At 49.6% G+C, this 20,932-nt stretch overlaps 1 protein-coding gene across 4 annotated transcripts in view; it reads left to right on the top strand.

Moving 5' to 3' along the window:
- SMPD4 (sphingomyelin phosphodiesterase 4) overlaps window positions 1-20,932 on the top strand; it is a 641,449-nt gene that overhangs the window by 52,078 nt on the left and 568,439 nt on the right. For all 4 annotated transcript variants that reach the window (XM_078667774.1, XM_078667777.1, XM_078667775.1 and 1 more), the window contains one exon: window positions 3,034-3,176. In XM_078667774.1, the coding sequence (XP_078523900.1) occupies window positions 3,034-3,176 (143 nt within the window). The remainder of the gene's footprint in view (window positions 1-3,033; window positions 3,177-20,932) is intronic.

Genomic DNA, 20,932 nt, shown 5'->3' on the forward strand with positions numbered 1-20,932 from the left:
CCCGGAATTTCAGTTGGTCTTGGGCTGGGTTATTGGAGAAAGTGAATAGTAGCTGCTTGTCGTCCGCGTATGATATGATATATTAATCTCCCGGGCTTTAGCCAGGAGGGATAAAGGGCAGACGTACCAGTTAAATAGCATGGGGCTCAGAGCAGAGCCTTGAGGGACACCACTGCTGAGGGAGTAAGTACTGGACTGGTATGGAGGGGCGTGGATCTGGAAAGAGCGATCAGAGAGAAAAGATGCAAACCAGGCCCAGGCCATGCCGCTGACCCCGATCTTCCTGAGTCGTTGGAGCAGAATCTCATGGGAGACCGCGTTGAAGGCCGCACTCAGATCGAGTAGTACCAGTGCTGAGGTGTTGCCCTCGTCCAGCGCTGCCCTCAGCTGCTCTGTAACTGCCAATAAAACAGATTCTGTGCTATGCTTAGGCCAGAACCCATTTTGTGTCCTGTCCAGAATCTCATTTTCTTCCAGGTACTTGGTCAGGATGATATTAACATGAGATTCCATGACCTTAGCCAGCTAAGGGAGCAGGGAAATAGGCCGGAAATTCTATGGTGCAGATGCATCCAGTGATGGCTTTTTCAGCAGTGGAACAACCTTGGCATGTTTCCATAATTTAGGAAGCACTGACGACTGAAGTAATCTATTGATCAGTTCCCCGCCCTCCGTCAAAATACAATCTTGGAATTTCCTGAGGTTATCTGGTTTTACAGGGTTGTCAGGGGAGCCTGATTTCACCTTAGTTGACAAGGTTTCCAGGTATTTACAGGACATAGGTGGTAGAACTTGTAGCTAGTAGGGGAGATCGGATGCGCAGTTAAATGGCCATGGTTTGAGGGCCGCGCTTCTCGCGTCAAGTGTCATATAAATACACTCAACTTTATTGATGAAGTAGCGAGCCAGAGATTCACAGTGTAGATCAGTAGATATGATATTGTTAGTTCCTTCGAGGGGTGGTTTTGTCATGTCATTTATGAGACAAAATGGTTTTGGAGGGGTTGGAACTCGATGTAATCAAATTGGTATAGAATGCAGCTTTAGACTCTTGAACAAGTTTGTGGTAGGCTTTAATCGTCTGCCTGTAATTTTGTTTAGCTATGGAGTCGTAGGTACGTCTCCAGATACGTTCCAGAGATTTACAATGTTTTTTTCTAACCTTAGGGTCTCATTAAACCAAGTATGCGATTGCGCGCGCTTAACGCAGGTCAGTTTCTTAGGGATATAGTGGTCAAGTGAGTTGTTAATCCAGCTCCTATAGGCTCTGTCCGCTTCCTCCAAATCAGTGGGCCATACAGGACAAGATGCTTTTAAACTGGACACAAAGCTAGGGGCGTCCAATTTGTGCCAGGGTCGTTTCATGGGAATTAGATGGGGAATCTGCCGAGGGGCACCGGCTAGACCAAAACTCACATGGATAAGAAAGTGATCTGTCCAAGTTAGTGGGAGGGGAGCGTGGATCCAAAGGGCTTCCTCATAATCCACTGGGAAAGGTCATTAAACTTTAAACCTTCAACCGCGACTTCCCCATAGAATTGTACGGAGCACGAAGTCGTGTTCCCACACTGCACCCGTCCTCCCTGGGGTCCCTACCTACTCACCTTGGGTGGTTCCTTTGGGTCTTAGCGATTCTTGTCTTGACTTGAGTCGTGGTTCTTATACCGCTATTTTAGTATATGGTCTGGTCTCCCCCTGGAGCCCACTGTGTACTACTTATGATTGTTTCTGTGCTACAGTATTATGTGCTTGTTTATCTGCATGTAGCAGATACTGTTAGGTATTTAGAGTGTGTTATAACTACTGTGTGGTTCTCCTTTCATTTAACCAATACTATAAGGTTGCATTCTGGTAAAACAAGCTGCTTAACATTCCTTCAGGGCTAAGCCTGCAGGGTGCTCCCCACAGCTACTACTTGGATAGCTTTCTAAGGTGGACCTCTTAAATCACCACAAGGATTGTTTGGACTGGTGCAAGGTGCCCACTTTAATTAGTGGACAGAATATACCAGGCCAATGTCTCACAGTATCTTTTTATTGCGTGTCATAAATAATGCAGCACTCCTAATTGAGGCCTAAAAGACACTTTTGAGCGGGCAGCTCTTAACTCGTTAAGCCATTTTCAAAGGGGATATCTAAATTAATACCTGCACATTTTAATTTGGCTACCAGGCTATATGTACATGCAAGAAATGTTTTAGGAGTACGTGTGGCCTTGCAGCTAAAGCTGTTGTCTTTGGAACCTGGAAATCCTAGCCTCCGCTCTTGACTCAACATCATGCATTTCTAGGCAAATCACTTACTCTCCATGTGCTTGAAAATGTGAAACCTATCTTTGTAATCCCCACTTGATGTCCACGATCGTTTATATGGTCTCCTAATCCCCCTCATAACCTAAAATGCTCCATTGCTTCATAACTAGGTTCACACTATAAAAATACCAATCAATACAATACATACATTTTGTCCGCTGTCTTGTGATTTGTATGTTTAGCCAGTGTCTGACAACTTGTTATTTTCCACCTCTTAAAAAAGTTTGCCAATCTTTACATTTTAAGTCCATATGGATAATCTTTCTCACTGACTGTGTTTAATCACTTAAAATAAATAGAAGTTCATCTATGTTCATGAAGTTAGCAGCTGTATGTTGTACTCACTCATCTAATTGTTGACATGTGGGATCCATTCTGTTCGCATGTTGTGGTCCGTCTACTGACCCTGAACACAGATTCTTGTTGTTACATGTTTTCACTTTGTCTGAGTGTTTTCTCTCCTAATTTGATTCTAAATGCTGCTTCTTTCTGTGCTGGTAGCGTGCCTATACGTCTCAGCAAATAAGCAAAATTCTTTCCTACTGCTGGCATTGTTCTTTCCATATATGCAAAGGCTTGTGTGGGGCATTCATATTTTAGATGTTTCTTTCATGGATGCTTCTTCCATTACTGCATTTTCAGTTGCCACAGAGTCGACATGCTTAGCACCTTCTGCATGCCGTAAAACCTTCTCCCCTCATTGTGTACGTGTTTACTGGTAGGAGCTGTATCCTGTATTCCCATGGCTTGTGGAGATGATTTTTGGTAGTCTGGATGGAAGCATCATCGGATGGAATCTTCGCTGCTTGCAGGGACGAGTGAATGCCACTGAATTTAATACTGCTTTAGAGTTTCTGCTTCCCAGGTAAGGCTTCCCAATGCAGTTGAGAAGAAGTACAATTCATGGTACCACTATTTCCTGTGGAGTTATGCATTGTTTAATAATTTGGTTGGTGCTGGAAAGTTTCCGATTCTAAAGGAAAAAAAACTGGGATTTGCTACTAAAGTTTGCTTCATAGTAAGAGATACTAGATCTGCTTTGCAAATTGGCTGGAACTAGTTATTTCTAAGTTCCAACTTGAACATTTGAACAGGCATTTGATGTTAGTAGGGAATAAACAGATGGGATGGCAAATGTTGAGAAGTTGTCAGAAGATTCACTGTGGTGCTTGTTCCATGATCAAGTAGGAAAGATGCTGCAAATGTAGCAGCCATCCCAGAGTGAGTTCTTGCCTAAAAGGAGGGGTTTTAGCAGAGCTGTGATTTGCAAACATTTTAAACTTCATCCCCACCACTGACTGCTGTGGTAGCAGTGGCTGGTTGACCTTACCCGGTAGATGTCAATCCTGGGTTTCATGGGAGGGCTTCTGGACATTGATAACAATGGACTTTCTTCTGTCAAGAGACCTATTGAAAGACTGGCTAGATGGTATAGACAATACTTCTATTTTGAACATGTGATTTATAAGTCCGGAGGATGTCCCAAGAAGCATAATAAAATAGGCAGGCTTGGTGAAATAAATTACATGACATTAGATCTTGATTGGTTATTACTTGCGCTTTTAACCATCAATCAATCAGGGGAATTCTAAGCGCGCTACTCACCTGTGAGGGTCTTAAGGCGGGTTATGCAGCTTCGTTCAGTCGAAGAGCCAGGTCTTGGGTGTCTTTCTGATGTTGTTCAGGGAGGGGGTGCGTCTGATGTCAAATGGTAGCTGGTTCCAGGTCTTGGCCGCGATGTAGGTGAAGGCTCTTCCACCTGTTCTGGCTCTGCGGATGTGCAGGGTTTTGGCGAGGGCGAAATCGGAGGGTGAAAGGTTTCTCTTGGGTCGGTGGAAGGAGATTCTTTCTTTGAGATATTGAGGTCCTGTTATGTGGAGGCATTTGTAGGCGTGAGTGAGTATCTTGAAAGTGACTCTCTTCTCAACAGGGAGCCAGTGGCGGTTCGGCAGGTGTAGGGTGAAGTGCTTGTGTCGAGGAATGCCGAGGACGAGTCTGGCTGCGGTGTTCTGTATGGTCTGGAGCTTGCAGAGCAGCGATATGTTGATCCCGGCGTAGGGGGTGTTTCCGTAGTCCAGTCTGCTTGTTATGAGTGCTTGGGTGACTGTCTTTCTTGATTCGGAGGGATCCATTTGAAGGTCTTTCGGAGGATGTGAAGGGTGTTGAAGCAGCTGGAGGCGACAGCGTTGATATTTCGGGTCATGGAGAGGGTGGAGTTGAGTACGATGCAGAGGTTCCGGGCGTTGTCCGTGGGTGTGGGAGGGCCGCGGAGGGCCACCAGGTGTTGTCCCATGCATAGGGGGAGGGTCCGGGGACGACGACCTCTGTCATCTCCGAATTGAGCTTCAGGCAGCTGCTGTTCATCCTGGATGCGACGTCCTTCATTCCTTCCTGGAAGTTTAGTCTGGTGGGGATGGGGTCCTTGGTGAGGGAGAGGATGAGCTTGGTATCGTCGGAGTAGGATACTATGCTCAGTCCGTGCTATCTTGGCGATGGCCGTGAGGGGGACCATGTAGAGATTGAAGAGTGTACCAGGTGGGTAGCCTGGTTGGACCTATTTTTTTTGTTATTTTTAATATGGATATGTTTATTGGTCCGGCACTGCGGGCCGCGTCCACGTCCTACCGCCCTGCAGCAGGGAAGTCCATCCCGGTAGGGATTGGTCTGCCCTGCGTTTGGGCTGGGGGGGGCATGTGTTGGACTTGGCCCGTCTGGCAGGTCCACCCCTGAAGTTTGTGCTTAGTATATGTGACCGGGGGATGGTGAGTCCCCTCCTGAGTGTGTGCGTGGTGAGAGAGACCTGCCGCCCATAGGAATGCATGGGGGATGTATGTGGCTCTGGTAGTTCCTGATGCGTGGGGCGTGCCGGGCCGTGTTTGGTATGTGTGCGCTCGTGAGGTTGAATGCTACAAGATGATGTCTGCGGCATGCGTGTGGCTAGAAGGGAAGGGCCCCTTCTAGACCTTGGTGTGTGTGTGCAGTAGATGTGCTGGCGCCTGATTGGCTGAAGCCGGCTGGGCCTTCCCCCACCAGGCTGGCCCCACCCCCCCGGGGGTGCGTCCAGTGTCCCTGGCCTGGCCAGCACCAAGAAATTCCTTGTAACCAGTTCCAGCTGGTTCTCTCCCTGCCTGCCCCTTTTGGAGACAAAGGGCGCTCCTGTATAAAAGGGGGGTGGGCCCTTTTCTCTCTCTCTTCTCTCTTCCTGCTTCTCCTGACGGGAACCCTGCCAGGGGCTGCTGCTGCGTGGGCTCAGGGTTGGCTGGCCTCCCTGGGCCCTGCCCTGCTCCTGAACTGCTGTTGGGCCTCTGCCCCTCCTAGGAGCTGCTGTACTCCTCCTGAGGTCCTGGACTCTCCCATGGACTTTGATATCCCTCATCTAGCGCTTGGGAGCGCTTTCCTCCGACCCCTAGCGCTTGGAGCGCTTCACTCTGTCTCCTAGCGCTTTGGAGCGCTTTGCCCGTGTTTCTAGCGCTGGGAGCGCTTCCTTCCACCAGCCGGTGCTACCCGGCCTTTGCCCTGTTCTGCGGGGTTCTACACCCCCAGCGAGTGCCTACCTCGCTACTGCCCCATTCCCGAGGGGGCCTGACCCTCGTCAATTCCCCCCAAGTCACCGCCGCCGGCCCGGGACCCCTCCGTGAAGCCCTCCCCCGGGCCGCGCTGTGATTGGATGGCGGCCCGGGCTTGGCTCCTGACGTCTCCCCGGGCCGCGCTGTGATTGGACGCCGGCCCGGGGAGCTGTGGAGGCGAGGAAAGAAGAGCCGAGTAATGCAGGGGGCAGCGGGAGCCTACTCCGCGCCCCTGCTTGACCCCAGGACCGCCGCGACTTCCCCCCGGGGCCCCCAGGAGCGAGAGGGAGCCCCGGAGAGCGGAGAGAGACCGGCGCGCTCGGCGACCGGTGAGTAATGCCGGAGGGGAGGCGGGGCATCAGGCCACATTGCCGGTGGCCGCCCCTCCCCTCCAGCGCGAGCCCGAGTGTGATCAGAGGCCCCCGGGGCCCCCAGTGATGCCGGGTCCCCCGAGGGGGGGCCCGCCTGCCCGCAGCCTTGTCCCGAGCCCCGTGGGGCTCCCACTATTCCCCGAGCCCAGCGAGGCTCCTACAATGCCTGAGCCCGAGAGGCTCCACCGTGACCCTTTGTCTTCCTGAGCCCCGAGAGGCTCCACCACGTGCCCCCTTGTTCCTCCGAGCCCCGAGAGGCTCCACTATCGCCCTCCTGTCCCCCTGTGCCCGAGAGGCTCCACCGTGACCCTTTGTCTTCCTGAGCCCCGAGAGGCTCCACCACGTGCCCCCTTGTTCCTCCGAGCCCCGAGAGGCTCCACTATCGCCCGCCTGTCCCCCTGAGCCTGCAAGGCTCCACCCAAGTCCCTCAGCGGCCCAGCACTTCGTGGGCCGCTGCCACGTTTAGGTTTGCCCGGGCCCTTTCAGGCCACTTTGGACACCGAGACTCTAAGGCGCCCCTGCCCCAGGACGGTCATCTGGCCTAGGGGGTGCTGCTGACTAATATCAATGTGATGCTGAGGATTACTATGTGTTGCCCTGCTGATTGACTATGTGTTGCCCTGTTGATGGGGCCTCTGTTGTGTTATGTACCTTGTCCCTTCCCGCCTGAGTACCCGATGTCTCATGTATGTGATCCCTGGTCAGAGTGAGTTCTACTGCTAGTTCTAGGAAGCTCCCAGGAGATGTGTGTTCTAATGCCAGTTCCCCTAGATGCGTACCACTGGCAGTGGTCCCTTGGCCCTGCCCTGTACCTTTTCCCTGGTAACCCCTGCCGTGCCTTGAACCCCTTGTAAAGTGTATGTTCCTATGTGTCCTGTCTAATATAAAGACTATTTTCATATATACTTCGTGTGGAGTTCCTTTTGTGGGAGGCCTGGGATGTTGCTGTTGGTGGGTGCGGGCGCAAATGCCTCACACATGTCCTCCGAGATAGGCCTGACTGCCCGCGCCGCGTTACCTAGAGGGCGAGCAGGGGTCGACTTTATATAGGAGTGGCGGTCTCTGACTGGCTGGGGCGCAAGCCCTGGCTGGCCGGGGGTCCCATTTCCTACAGCGACGATCCTTGGGGGACTCCGCAGTTGATTTCCGTGGGTTCGGAGAGGAAGGGTGGTAGTCTGATTCTTGGTTCTGCCAGTGAGGAATGAGTGAATCCAGTCAATGAATACCTTTTTAGTTGAAAACCAAATGAATTGTGTACTATAAAAGCATCTCCATGTGTAGCCGATTGTTTGCAATTTCCATTTAGTCATCATTGTCTAGGCACTCTCTTATTCTTGCTGACTTTTGTTATCATTTTGTTATGTTTGCAAACATCAGCTACACCGGTTTGTTGATAAAAGTAGGTGGTGTAGCGATTTTGAAAAGCACCACATGCAGTGAGGTTGGGACTTTGGTTTAAAAAGGGAATGTTACCTAGATGGACTTGCAAAGGAAAACTGGTCGCCTTGTGACTTCAATCTTGGTCTAAGTGCAGAGAATTATCTATCTTGCTAGGATTCCTAGACCCGCAAATACGGCATAACAATTAACAACACCTCCTTGACTTAATGCTCACCTTAGCATGCAAAATAATATTGGTCAACTGGAAGGACTTCAAACAAGTCAACTTTCTGAGAGGTGCAGATAACACTGTCCTACAGCTCTCCACACATCGTTCAAGCCACCGAAAAATGTGGAATGCCATGGATGCTTCCTCCTTCATCTATAGACCTCTTTGATACCCCTCGAGAGTCGACCTCCTCAATGACACACACTCCCTAATACTACAAACTCAGTTTGAATATATACCTTGGATGTCTCTCAACGCACCCATGGAACCATACAGCGAGCCATTGGTTTTTATTTTACCTTAATTAATCATTTTGTTATTGGTGAATAGCTGATCCTTCAATAGGCAGAGGGGTCTGAGATACTCCCACCCTAAGGGCGAACCACTATGTTGAAATTCATGCTATTCAATATATCACTCTCTTTATCATTGTTTTTATTGTATCAGGACTGCTTAACACACATTTTGATATCCTATTACTACAGAACGAACAAGGACTTCGCCAATACCCGCCTGCCTCTCTTACAAACTACTTTAATCAATTTCTGTTTTGCTTTTGTGTTACTTATGTACTTTGTGTTACTTATGTATTTTGTCACTTTTCCAAAATTTTCAATGAAAACTATTTGAAATAAAAAAAGGAATGTTAGCTAACAGAAACTCTAATTTTAGTCTATGAAAAATGGACTGTTCTAGTACTTCCTGTATGTATGCTATCTTGTTTTAATTGTTTTTTGGCTCATAGTTTAGAAGTTAATATAAACCTATGTCTTCTTACTACTTTTTAGGTCTCAGCCTGACGTCAGCAGCGCATGCGCTGCTCTCGTCTTACGAGACTTCTTGGAATAGATATGATTCCAGAAGCCTCGTCCTAGCTCTGCCTTCAGCTTTCATTCGTGTGCATCGTTTGGCAACAGAAATTATGCCTAAAGCAGTGCAATGATTGCACTGAAGGCATGCCAATAATTCCTTGTTGCCACCCTGTCTCATTTTAGGCACGCCCACTGGGATTGGATCGTTTACATGTGGATTTACGCTCTTTCCTTTAAAGGACTGGAAGCACTTTTTAGGTTTTGACTGGCCATGCGCTTTGCGCATGTGCCAAAAAAACCTCTTGAGTTGTGTGTGTGGGTCGGGATACGCCCCCTCCTCCGATTGGCTAGCTCCATAAATGGAGGCTAGCCATTGGACGAGGGGCCTGTCCGTCAATGCCGGACCAGATTCGGGGGCATTCCCGAGATTCTTTGGCTTTTGCCGACGTCACGCGACGTCAGCCAAAAGCCGGGAACGCCCCCGAATCTGTCCCGGCATTGAGCCGGCACCCGCCTTCCGATACAGCATTTTCATTGTTACTATAAGCTTGTTTATTTTATACGTTTTAGCGTTGTGGACATTAAAAAGGACTGAAATGATGTACATATATGTGAATATCCGTTTTAGAGTTAGGTCCTTTGCTGGATGTGTTTTATTTCATGGGAGTAAAGTATACCGAATTCACGCTGGTTTCTCTTTATTTTAATGAGGCGAAAACAGACTAATTTGTGCGGTGATAAATGTCCCAGCGGCGAGCATGCTACTTTTTTTTATTTAATGACAGCCTCATTAGATGAAGTTATTTATTTAGAGCTTCCCATGTGTTACCTATTATAGGGCACCGACCCCCACTGTGAAACCACTAACTTTCCACTTTCCGACCAGAAAAGTGCACCCGGGATCACAGCATCGCCTAATTGTGCACTTCCCGCGGCAGCGAAAGGCCACGAGGCAGCAATATTGTGCTACTGAACACTGCCTGACCCGCTGGGCATTGACAAACATTGCATGCGTATTAACACGAGGAATAAAAAGGTCTGCTTACTACAGAACAAAGGGAATATTTCAAGTAGATAAACTTCCAAATAAGGTAGGAATCGTAAGCTGATAGTTAAAAAAAATGTTTATGCTGTCGCACTTTGAAACTTCCTGCTCACCTTTTAATAAAATTTCGTAACGAACATAAGGCAAACAAAGGAACCGAGAGTGGATTTTAAGGCGTGCAGATTCAGAGTCAGAGTGCAGATTCAGAGTCAGAGTGCAGATTCAGAGTCAGAGTGCAGATTCAGAGTCAGAGTGCAGATTCAGAGTCAGAGTGCAGATTCAGAGTCAGAGTGCAGATTCAGAGTCAGAGTGCAGATTCAGAGTCAGAGTGCAGAGTGCAGAGTGCGAGTGCAGAGTGCGAGTGCAGAGTGCAGAGTGCGAGTGCAGAGTGCGAGTGCAGAGTGCGAGTGCAGAGTGCGAGTGCAGAGTGCGAGTGCAGAGTGCGAGTGCAGAGTGCGAGTGCAGAGTGCGAGTGCAGAGTGCGAGTGCAGAGTGCAGACTGATAGTGCAGACTGATAGTGCAGACTGATAGTGCAGACTGAGAGTGCAGACTGAGAGTGCAGACTGAGAGTGCAGACTGAGAGTGCAGAGTGCAGATTGAGAGTGCAGAGTGCAGATTGAGAGTGCAGAGTGCAGATTGAGAGTGCAGAGTGCAGATTGAGAGTGCAGATTGAGAGTGCAGATTGAGAGTGCGAGTGCAGAGTGCGAGTGCAGAGTGCGAGTGCAGAGTGCGAGTGCAGAGTGCGAGTGCAGAGTGCGAGTGCAGAGTGCGAGTGCAGAGTGCGAGTGCAGAGTGCGAGTGCAGAGTGCGAGTGCAGACTGAGAGTGCAGACTGAGAGTGCAGACTGAGAGTGCAGACTGAGAGTGCAGACTGAGAGTGCAGACTGAGAGTGCAGACTGAGAGTGCAGACTGAGAGTGCAGATTGAGAGTGCAGACTGAGAGTGCAGATTGAGAGTGCAGATTGAGAGTGCAGATTGAGAGTGCAGATTGAGAGTGCAGATTGAGAGTGCAGAGTGCAGATTGAGAGTGCAGAGTGCAGAGTGCAGAGTGCAGAGTGCAGAGTGCAGAGTGCAGAGTGCAGAGTGCAGAGTGCAGAGTGCAGAGTGCAGAGTGCAGAGTGCAGATTGAGAGTGCAGAGTGCAGATTGAGAGTGCAGATTGAGAGTGCAGAGTGCAGAGTGCAGAGTGCAGAGTGCAGAGTGCAGAGTGCAGAGTGCAGAGTGCAGAGTGCAGAGTGCAGAGTGCAGAGTGCAGATTGAGAGTGCAGAGTGCAGATTGAGAGTGCAGAGTGCAGAGTGCAGAGTGCAGAGTGCAGAGTGCAGAGTGCAGAGTGCAGAGTGCAGAGTGCAGAGTGCAGAGTGCAGATTGAGAGTGCAGATTGAGAGTGCAGAGTGCAGAGTGCAGAGTGCAGAGTGCAGAGTGCAGAGTGCAGAGTGCAGATTGAGAGTGCAGAGTGCAGATTGAGAGTGCAGATTGAGAGTGCAGAGTGCAGAGTGCAGAGTGCAGAGTGCAGAGTGCAGAGTGCAGAGTGCAGAGTGCAGATTGAGAGTGCAGATTGAGAGTGCAGAGTGCAGATTGAGAGTGCAGAGTGCAGAGTGCAGAGTGCAGAGTGCAGAGTGCAGAGTGCAGAGTGCAGAGTGCAGAGTGCAGAGTGCAGAGTGCAGAGTGCAGAGTGCAGAGTGCAGAGTGCAGATTGAGAGTGCAGAGTGCAGAGTGCAGATTGAGAGTGCAGAGTGCAGAGTGCAGAGTGCAGAGTGCAGAGTGCAGAGTGCAGAGTGCAGAGTGCAGAGTGCAGAGTGCAGAGTGCAGAGTGCAGAGTGCAGAGTGCAGAGTGCAGAGTGCAGAGTGCAGATTGAGAGTGCAGATTGAGAGTGCAGATTGAGAGTGCAGAGTGCAGAGTGCAGAGTGCAGAGTGCAGATTGAGAGTGCAGAGTGCAGATTGAGAGTGCAGAGTGCAGATTGAGAGTGCAGATTGAGAGTGCAGAGTGCAGAGTGCAGAGTGCAGAGTGCAGAGTGCAGAGTGCAGAGTGCAGAGTGCAGAGTGCAGAGTGCAGAGTGCAGATTGAAGAGTGCAGATTCAATCTGCACTCTTCAATCTGCACTCTTCAATCTGCACTCTGCACTCTGCACTCTGCACTCTGCACTCTGCACTCTGCACTCTGCACTCTGCACTCTGCACTCTGCACTCTGCACTCTGCACTCTTCAGAGTGCAGATTGAAGAGTGCAGATTGAAGAGTGCAGAGTGCAGAGTGCAGAGTGCAGAGTGCAGAGTGCAGAGTGCAGAGTGCAGAGTGCAGAGTGCAGATTGAGAGTGCAGAGTGCAGATTGAGAGTGCAGAGTGCAGATTGAGAGTGCAGAGTGCAAGTGCAGATTGAGAGTGCAGATTGAGAGTGCAGATTGAAGAGTGCAGAGTGCAGAGTGCAGAGTGCAGAGTGCAGAGTGCAGAGTGCAGAGTGCAGAGTGCAGAGTGCAGATTGAGAGTGCAGAGTGCAGAGTGCAGAGTGCAGAGTGCAGAGTGCAGAGTGCAGAGTGCAGAGTGCAGAGTGCAGAGTGCAGAGTGCAGAGTGCAGAGTGCAGAGTGCAGAGTGCAGAGTGCAGAGTGCAGAGTGCAGAGTGCAGAGTGCAGAGTGCAGAGTGCAGATTGAGAGTGCAGATTGAGAGTGCAGATTGAAGAGTGCAGAGTGCAGAGTGCAGATTGAAGAGTGCAGAGTGCAGAGTGCAGAGTGCAGAGTGCAGAGTGCAGAGTGCAGAGTGCAGAGTGCAGAGTGCAGAGTGCAGAGTGCAGATGCAGAGTGCAGATGCAGAGTGCAGATGCAGAGTGCAGATGCAGAGTGCAGATGCAGAGTGCAGATGCAGAGTGCAGATGCAGAGTGCAGATGCAGAGTGCAGATGCAGAGTGCAGAGTGCAGAGTGCAGAGTGCAGAGTGCAGAGTGCAGAGTGCAGAGTGCAGAGTGCAGAGTGCAGAGTGCAGAGTGCAGAGTGCAGAGTGCAGAGTGCAGAGTGCAGATTGAGAGTGCAGATTGAGAGTGCAGAGTGCAGAGTGCAGAGTGCAGAGTGCAGATTGAGAGTGCAGAGTGCAGAGTGCAGAGTGCAGATTGAGAGTGCAGAGTGCAGAGTGCAGAGTGCAGATTGAGAGTGCAGAGTGCAGAGTGCAGAGTGCAGAGTGCAGAGTGCAGATTGAGAGTGCAGAGTGCAGATTGAGAGTGCAGAGTGCAGATTGAGAGTGCAGATTGAGAGTGCAGAGTGCAGATTGAGAGTGCAGATTGAGAGTGCAGATTGAGAGTGCAGAGTGCAGATTGAGAGTGCAGAGTGCAGATTGAGAGTGCAGAGTGCAGATTGAGAGTGCAGATTGAGAGTGCAGATTGAGAGTGCAGAGTGCAGATTGAGAGTGCAGATTGAGAGTGCAGATTGAGAGTGCAGAGTGCAGATTGAGAGTGCAGAGTGCAGATTGAGAGTGCAGAGTGCAGATTGAGAGTGCAGATTGAGAGTGCAGATTGAGAGTGCAGATTGAGAGTGCAGATTGAGAGTGCAGATTGAGAGTGCAGATTGAGAGTGCAGATTGAGAGTGCAGATTGAGAGTGCAGATTGAGAGTGCAGATTGAGAGTGCAGAGTGCAGAGTGCAGAGTGCAGAGTGCAGAGTGCAGAGTGCAGAGTGCAGAGTGCAGAGTGCAGAGTGCAGAGTGCAGAGTGCAGAGTGCAGAGTGCAGATTGAGAGTGCAGAGTGCAGAGTGCAGAGTGCAGAGTGCAGAGTGCAGAGTGCAGAGTGCAGAGTGCAGAGTGCAGAGTGCAGAGTGCAGAGTGCAGAGTGCAGAGTGCAGAGTGCAGAGTGCAGAGTGCAGAGTGCAGAGTGCAGAGTGCAGATTGAGAGTGCAGATTGAAGAGTGCAGAGTGCAGAGTGCAGAGTGCAGATTGAAGAGTGCAGAGTGCAGAGTGCAGAGTGCAGAGTGCAGAGTGCAGGTGCAGAGTGCAGAGTGCAGAGTGCAGATGCAGAGTGCAGATGCAGAGTGCAGATGCAGAGTGCAGATGCAGAGTGCAGATGCAGAGTGCAGATGCAGAGTGCAGATGCAGAGTGCAGAGTGCAGAGTGCAGAGTGCAGAGTGCAGAGTGCAGAGTGCAGAGTGCAGAGTGCAGAGTGCAGAGTGCAGAGTGCAGATTGAGAGTGCAGAGTGCAGATTGAGAGTGCAGATTGAGAGTGCAGATTGAGAGTGCAGAGTGCAGAGTGCAGAGTGCAGAGTGCAGATTGAGAGTGCAGAGTGCAGAGTGCAGAGTGCAGATTGAGAGTGCAGAGTGCAGAGTGCAGAGTGCAGAGTGCAGAGTGCAGAGTGCAGAGTGCAGATTGAGAGTGCAGAGTGCAGATTGAGAGTGCAGAGTGCAGATTGAGAGTGCAGATTGAGAGTGCAGAGTGCAGATTGAGAGTGCAGATTGAGAGTGCAGATTGAGAGTGCAGAGTGCAGATTGAGAGTGCAGAGTGCAGATTGAGAGTGCAGAGTGCAGATTGAGAGTGCAGATTGAGAGTGCAGATTGAGAGTGCAGAGTGCAGATTGAGAGTGCAGATTGAGAGTGCAGATTGAGAGTGCAGAGTGCAGATTGAGAGTGCAGAGTGCAGATTGAGAGTGCAGAGTGCAGATTGAGAGTGCAGATTGAGAGTGCAGATTGAGAGTGCAGATTGAGAGTGCAGATTGAGAGTGCAGATTGAGAGTGCAGATTGAGAGTGCAGATTGAGAGTGCAGATTGAGAGTGCAGATTGAGAGTGCAGATTGAGAGTGCAGAGTGCAGAGTGCAGAGTGCAGAGTGCAGAGTGCAGAGTGCAGAGTGCAGAGTGCAGAGTGCAGATGCAGAGTGCAGAGTGCAGAGTGCAGATTGAGAGTGCAGAGTGCAGATTGAGAGTGCAGATTGAGAGTGCAGAGTGCAGATTGAGAGTGCAGAGTGCAGAGTGCAGAGTGCAGATTGAGAGTGCAGAGTGCAGAGTGCAGAGTGCAGATTGAGAGTGCAGAGTGCAGAGTGCAGATTGAGAGTGCAGAGTGCAGAGTGCAGAGTGCAGAGTGCAGAGTGCAGATTGAGAGTGCAGATTGAGAGTGCAGATTGAGAGTGCAGAGTGCAGATTGAGAGTGCAGAGTGCAGATTGAGAGTGCAGATTGAGAGTGCAGATTGAGAGTGCAGAGTGCAGATTGAGAGTGCAGATTGAGAGTGCAGATTGAGAGTGCAGATTGAGAGTGCAGAGTGCAGATTGAGAGTGCAGAGTGCAGATTGAGAGTGCAGAGTGCAGATTGAGAGTGCAGATTGAGAGTGCAGATTGAGAGTGCAGATTGAGAGTGCAGATTGAGAGTGCAGATTGAGAGTGCAGATTGAGAGTGCAGATTGAGAGTGCAGATTGAGAGTGCAGATTGAGAGTGCAGATTGAGAGTGCAGATTGAGAGTGCAGAGTGCAGAGTGCAGAGTGCAGAGTGCAGAGTGCAGAGTGCAGAGTGCAGATGCAGAGTGCAGAGTGCAGAGTGCAGATTGAGAGTGCAGAGTGCAGATTGAGAGTGCAGATTGAGAGTGCAGAGTGCAGATTGAGAGTGCAGAGTGCAGATTGAGAGTGCAGAGTGCAGATTGAGAGTGCAGATTGAGAGTGCAGAGTGCAGATTGAGAGTGCAGATTGAGAGTGCAGATTGAGAGTGCAGAGTGCAGATTGAGAGTGCAGAGTGCAGATTGAGAGTGCAGAGTGCAGATTGAGAGTGCAGATTGAGAGTGCAGATTGAGAGTGCAGAGTGCAGATTGAGAGTGCAGATTGAGAGTGCAGATTGAGAGTGCAGAGTGCAGATTGAGAGTGCAGAGTGCAGATTGAGAGTGCAGAGTGCAGATTGAGAGTGCAGATTGAGAGTGCAGATTGAGAGTGCAGATTGAGAGTGCAGATTGAGAGTGCAGATTGAGAGTGCAGATTGAGAGTGCAGATTGAGAGTGCAGATTGAGAGTGCAGATTGAGAGTGCAGATTGAGAGTGCAGATTGAGAGTGCAGAGTGCAGAGTGCAGAGTGCAGAGTGCAGAGTGCAGAGTGCAGAGTGCAGAGTGCAGAGTGCAGATGCAGAGTGCAGAGTGCAGAGTGCAGATTGAGAGTGCAGAGTGCAGATTGAGAGTGCAGATTGAGAGTGCAGAGTGCAGATTGAGAGTGCAGAGTGCAGAGTGCAGAGTGCAGATTGAGAGTGCAGAGTGCAGAGTGCAGAGTGCAGATTGAGAGTGCAGAGTGCAGAGTGCAGATTGAGAGTGCAGAGTGCAGAGTGCAGAGTGCAGAGTGCAGAGTGCAGATTGAGAGTGCAGATTGAGAGTGCAGATTGAGAGTGCAGAGTGCAGATTGAGAGTGCAGAGTGCAGATTGAGAGTGCAGATTGAGAGTGCAGATTGAGAGTGCAGAGTGCAGATTGAGAGTGCAGATTGAGAGTGCAGATTGAGAGTGCAGATTGAGAGTGCAGAGTGCAGATTGAGAGTGCAGAGTGCAGATTGAGAGTGCAGAGTGCAGATTGAGAGTGCAGATTGAGAGTGCAGATTGAGAGTGCAGATTGAGAGTGCAGATTGAGAGTGCAGATTGAGAGTGCAGATTGAGAGTGCAGATTGAGAGTGCAGATTGAGAGTGCAGATTGAGAGTGCAGATTGAGAGTGCAGAGTGCAGAGTGCAGAGTGCAGAGTGCAGAGTGCAGAGTGCAGAGTGCAGATGCAGAGTGCAGAGTGCAGAGTGCAGATTGAGAGTGCAGAGTGCAGATTGAGAGTGCAGATTGAGAGTGCAGAGTGCAGATTGAGAGTGCAGAGTGCAGAGTGCAGAGTGCAGATTGAGAGTGCAGAGTGCAGAGTGCAGATTGAGAGTGCAGAGTGCAGAGTGCAGAGTGCAGATTGAGAGTGCAGATTGAGAGTGCAGATTGAGAGTGCAGAGTGCAGATTGAGAGTGCAGAGTGCAGATTGAGAGTGCAGATTGAGAGTGCAGAGTGCAGATTGAGAGTGCAGATTGAGAGTGCAGATTGAGAGTGCAGATTCAGAGTGCAGAGTGCAGATTGAGAGTGCAGATTGAGAGTGCAGATTCAGAGTGCAGAGTGCAGATTGAGAGTGCAGATTGAGAGTGCAGATTGAGAGTGCAGATTGAGAGTGCAGATTGAGAGTGCAGATTGAGAGTGCAGATTGAGAGTGCAGATTCAGAGTGCAGAGTGCAGATTGAGAGTGCAGATTCAGAGTGCAGATTCAGAGTGCAGATTCAGAGTGCAGAGTGCAGAGTGCAGATTCAGAGTGCAGATTCAGAGTGCAGATTCAGAGTGCAGATTCAGAGTGCAGATTCAGAGTGCAGATTCAGAGTGCAGATTCAGAGTGCAGATTCAGAGTGCAGATTCAGAGTGTAGAGTGCAGATTCAGAGTGTAGAGTGCAGATTCAGAGTGTAGAGTGCAGATTCAGAGTGCAGATTCAGAGTGTAGAGTGCAGATTCAGAGTGTAGAGTGCAGATTCAGAGTGTAGAGTGCAGATTCAGAGTGCAGATTCAGAGTGCAGATTCAGAGTGCAGATTCAGAGTGCAGATTCAGAGTGCAGATTCAGAGTGCAGATTCAGAGTGCAGATTCAGAGTGCAGATTCAGAGTGCAGATTCAGAGTGCAGATTCAGAGTGCAGATTCAGAGTGCAGATTCAGAGTGTAGAGTGCAGATTCAGAGTGTAGAGTGCAGATTCAGAGTGCAGAGTGCAGATTCAGAGTGTAGAGTGCAGATTCAGAGTGTAGAGTGCAGATTCAGAGTGTAGAGTGCAGATTCAGAGTGTAGAGTGCAGATTCAGAGTGTAGAGTGCAGATTCAGAGTGTAGAGTGCAGATTCAGAGTGCAGATTCAGAGTGCAGATTGAGAGTGCAGAGTGCAGAGTGCAGATTCAGAGTGCAGATTCAGAGTGCAGAGTGCAGATTCAGAGTGTAGAGTGCAGATTCAGAGTGTAGAGTGCAGATTCAGAGTGCAGATTCAGAGTCAGAGTGCAGATTCAGAGTCAGAGTGCAGATTCAGAGTCAGAGTGCAGATTCAGAGTCAGAGTGCAGATTCAGAGTGCAGATTGAGAGTGCAGAGTGCAGATTGAGAGTGCAGAGTGCAGATTCAGAGTGCAGATTCAGAGTGCAGATTGAGAGTGCAGAGTGCAGATTCAGAGTGCAGATTCAGAGTCAGAGTGCAGATTCAGAGTGCAGATTGAGAGTGCAGATTGAGAGTGCAGAGTGCAGATTGAGAGTGCAGAGTGCAGATTGAGAGTGCAGATTTAGATTCAGAGTGCAGATTTAGATTCAGAGTGCAGATTGAGAGTGCAGATTTAGATTCAGAGTGCAGATTTAGATTCAGAGTGCAGATTCAGAGTGCAGATTCAGAGTGCAGAGTGCAGATTCAGAGTGTAGAGTGCAGATTCAGAGTGTAGAGTGCAGATTCAGAGTGTAGAGTGCAGATTCAGAGTGTAGAGTGCAGATTCAGAGTGTAGAGTGCAGATTCAGAGTGTAGAGTGCAGATTCAGAGTGTAGAGTGCAGATTCAGAGTGTAGAGTGCAGATTCAGAGTGTAGAGTGCAGATTCAGAGTGCAGATTCAGAGTGCAGATTCAGAGTGCAGATTCAGAGTGCAGATTGAGAGTGCAGAGTGCAGAGTGCAGATTCAGAGTGCAGATTCAGAGTGCAGAGTGCAGATTCAGAGTGTAGAGTGCAGATTCAGAGTGTAGAGTGCAGATTCAGAGTGCAGATTCAGAGTCAGAGTGCAGATTCAGAGTCAGAGTGCAGATTCAGAGTCAGAGTGCAGATTCAGAGTCAGAGTGCAGATTCAGAGTCAGAGTGCAGATTCAGAGTGCAGATTGAGAGTGCAGAGTGCAGATTGAGAGTGCAGATTCAGAGTGCAGATTGAGAGTGCAGAGTGCAGATTCAGAGTGCAGATTCAGAGTCAGAGTGCAGATTCAGAGTGCAGATTGAGAGTGCAGATTGAGAGTGCAGAGTGCAGATTGAGAGTGCAGAGTGCAGATTGAGAGTGCAGATTTAGATTCAGAGTGCAGATTTAGATTCAGAGTGCAGATTCAGAGTGCAGATTCAGATTCAGAGTGCAGATTCAGATTCAGAGTGCAGATTCAGATTCAGAGTGCAGATTCAGATTCAGAGTGCAGATTCAGATTCAGAGTGCAGATTCAGAGTGCAGATTCAGAGTGCAGATTCAGAGTGCAGATTCAGAGTGTAGATTCAGAGTGCAGATTCAGAGTGCAGATTCAGAGTGCAGATTCAGAGTGCAGATTCAGAGTGCAGATTCAGAGTGTAGATTCAGAGTGTAGATTCAGAGTGTAGATTCAGAGTGTAGATTCAGAGTGCAGATTCAGAGTGTAGAGTGCAGATTCAGAGTGCAGATTCAGAGTGCAGCTTCAGAGTGCAGCTTCAGAGTGCAGCTTCAGAGTGCAGCTTCAGAGTGCAGCTTCAGAGTGCAGCTTGAGAGTGCAGCTTGAGAGTGCAGCTTGAGAGTGCAGATTGAGAGTGCAGATTGAGAGTGCAGATTGAGAGTGCAGATTGAGAGTGCAGATTGAGAGTGCAGATTGAGAGTGCAGATTGAGAGTGCAGATTGAGAGTGCAGAGTGCAGAGTGCAGAGTGCAGAGTGCAGAGTGCAGAGTGCAGAGTGCAGAGTGTAGATTCAGAGTGTAGATTCAGAGTGTAGATTCAGAGTGTAGATTCAGAGTGTAGATTCAGAGTGTAGATTCAGAGTGCAGAGTGCAGATGCAGAGTGCAGAGTGCAGAGTGCAGAATTCAGAGTGTAGATTCAGAGTGTAGATTCAGAGTGTAGATTCAGAGTGTAGATTCAGAGTGTAGATTCAGAGTGTAGATTCAGAGTGTAGATTCAGAGTGTAGATTCAGAGTGTAGATTCAGAGTGTAGATTCAGAGTGTAGATTCAGAGTGTAGATTCAGAGTGTAGATTCAGAGTGCAGAGTGCAGAGTGCAGATGCAGATGCAGAGTGCAGATGCAGAGTGCAGAGTGCAGATTCAGAGTGCAGATTCAGAGTGCAGAGTGTAGAGTGCAGATGCAGATTGAGAGTGCAGATTGAGAGTGCAGATTGAGAGTGCAGATTGAGAGTGCAGATTGAGAGTGCAGATTGAGAGTGCAGATTGAGAGTGCAGATGCAGATGCAGAGTGCAGAGTGCAGAGTGCAGAGTGCAGAGTGCAGAGTGCAGATGCAGAGTGCAGAGTGCAGATGCAGAGTGCAGAGTGCAGAGTGCAGAGTGCAGAGTGCAGAGTGCAGAGTGCAGAGTGCAGAGTGCAGAGTGCAGAGTGCAGAGTGCAGAGTGCAGAGTGCAGAGTGCAGAGTGCAGAGTGCAGAGTGCAGAGTGCAGAGTGCAGAGTGCAGAGTGCAGAGTGTAGATTCAGAGTGTAGATTCAGAGTGTAGATTCAGAGTGTAGATTCAGAGTGTAGATTCAGAGTGCAGAGTGCAGATGCAGAGTGCAGAGTGCAGAGTGCAGAATTCAGAGTGTAGATTCAGAGTGTAGATTCAGAGTGTAGATTCAGAGTGTAGATTCAGAGTGTAGATTCAGAGTGTAGATTCAGAGTGTAGATTCAGAGTGTAGATTCAGAGTGTAGATTCAGAGTGTAGATTCAGAGTGCAGAGTGCAGAGTGCAGATGCAGATGCAGAGTGCAGATGCAGAGTGCAGAGTGCAGATTCAGAGTGCAGATTCAGAGTGCAGAGTGTAGAGTGCAGATGCAGATTGAGAGTGCAGATTGAGAGTGCAGATTGAGAGTGCAGATTGAGAGTGCAGATTGAGAGTGCAGATTGAGAGTGCAGATTGAGAGTGCAGATGCAGATGCAGAGTGCAGAGTGCAGAGTGCAGAGTGCAGAGTGCAGAGTGCAGAGTGCAGAGTGCAGAGTGCAGATGCAGAGTGCAGAGTGCAGAGTGCAGAGTGCAGATGCAGATTGAGAGTGCAGATTGAGAGTGCAGATTGAGAGTGCAGATTGAGAGTGCAGATGCAGATGCAGAGTGCAGAGTGCAGAGTGCAGAGTGCAGAGTGCAGAGTGCAGAGTGCAGAGTGCAGAGTGCAGAGTGCAGAGTGCAGAGTGCAGAGTGCAGAGTGCAGAGTGCAGAGTGCAGAGTGCAGAGTGCAGATGCAGATTGAGAGTGCAGATTGAGAGTGCAGATTGAGAGTGCAGATTGAGAGTGCAGATTGAGAGTGCAGATTGAGAGTGCAGATGCAGATGCAGAGTGCAGAGTGCAGAGTGCAGAGT

Source organism: Lissotriton helveticus, chromosome 11 (assembly GCF_964261635.1).
Source record: "Lissotriton helveticus chromosome 11, aLisHel1.1, whole genome shotgun sequence".
NCBI classification, from domain to species: Eukaryota; Metazoa; Chordata; class Amphibia; order Caudata; family Salamandridae; genus Lissotriton; species Lissotriton helveticus.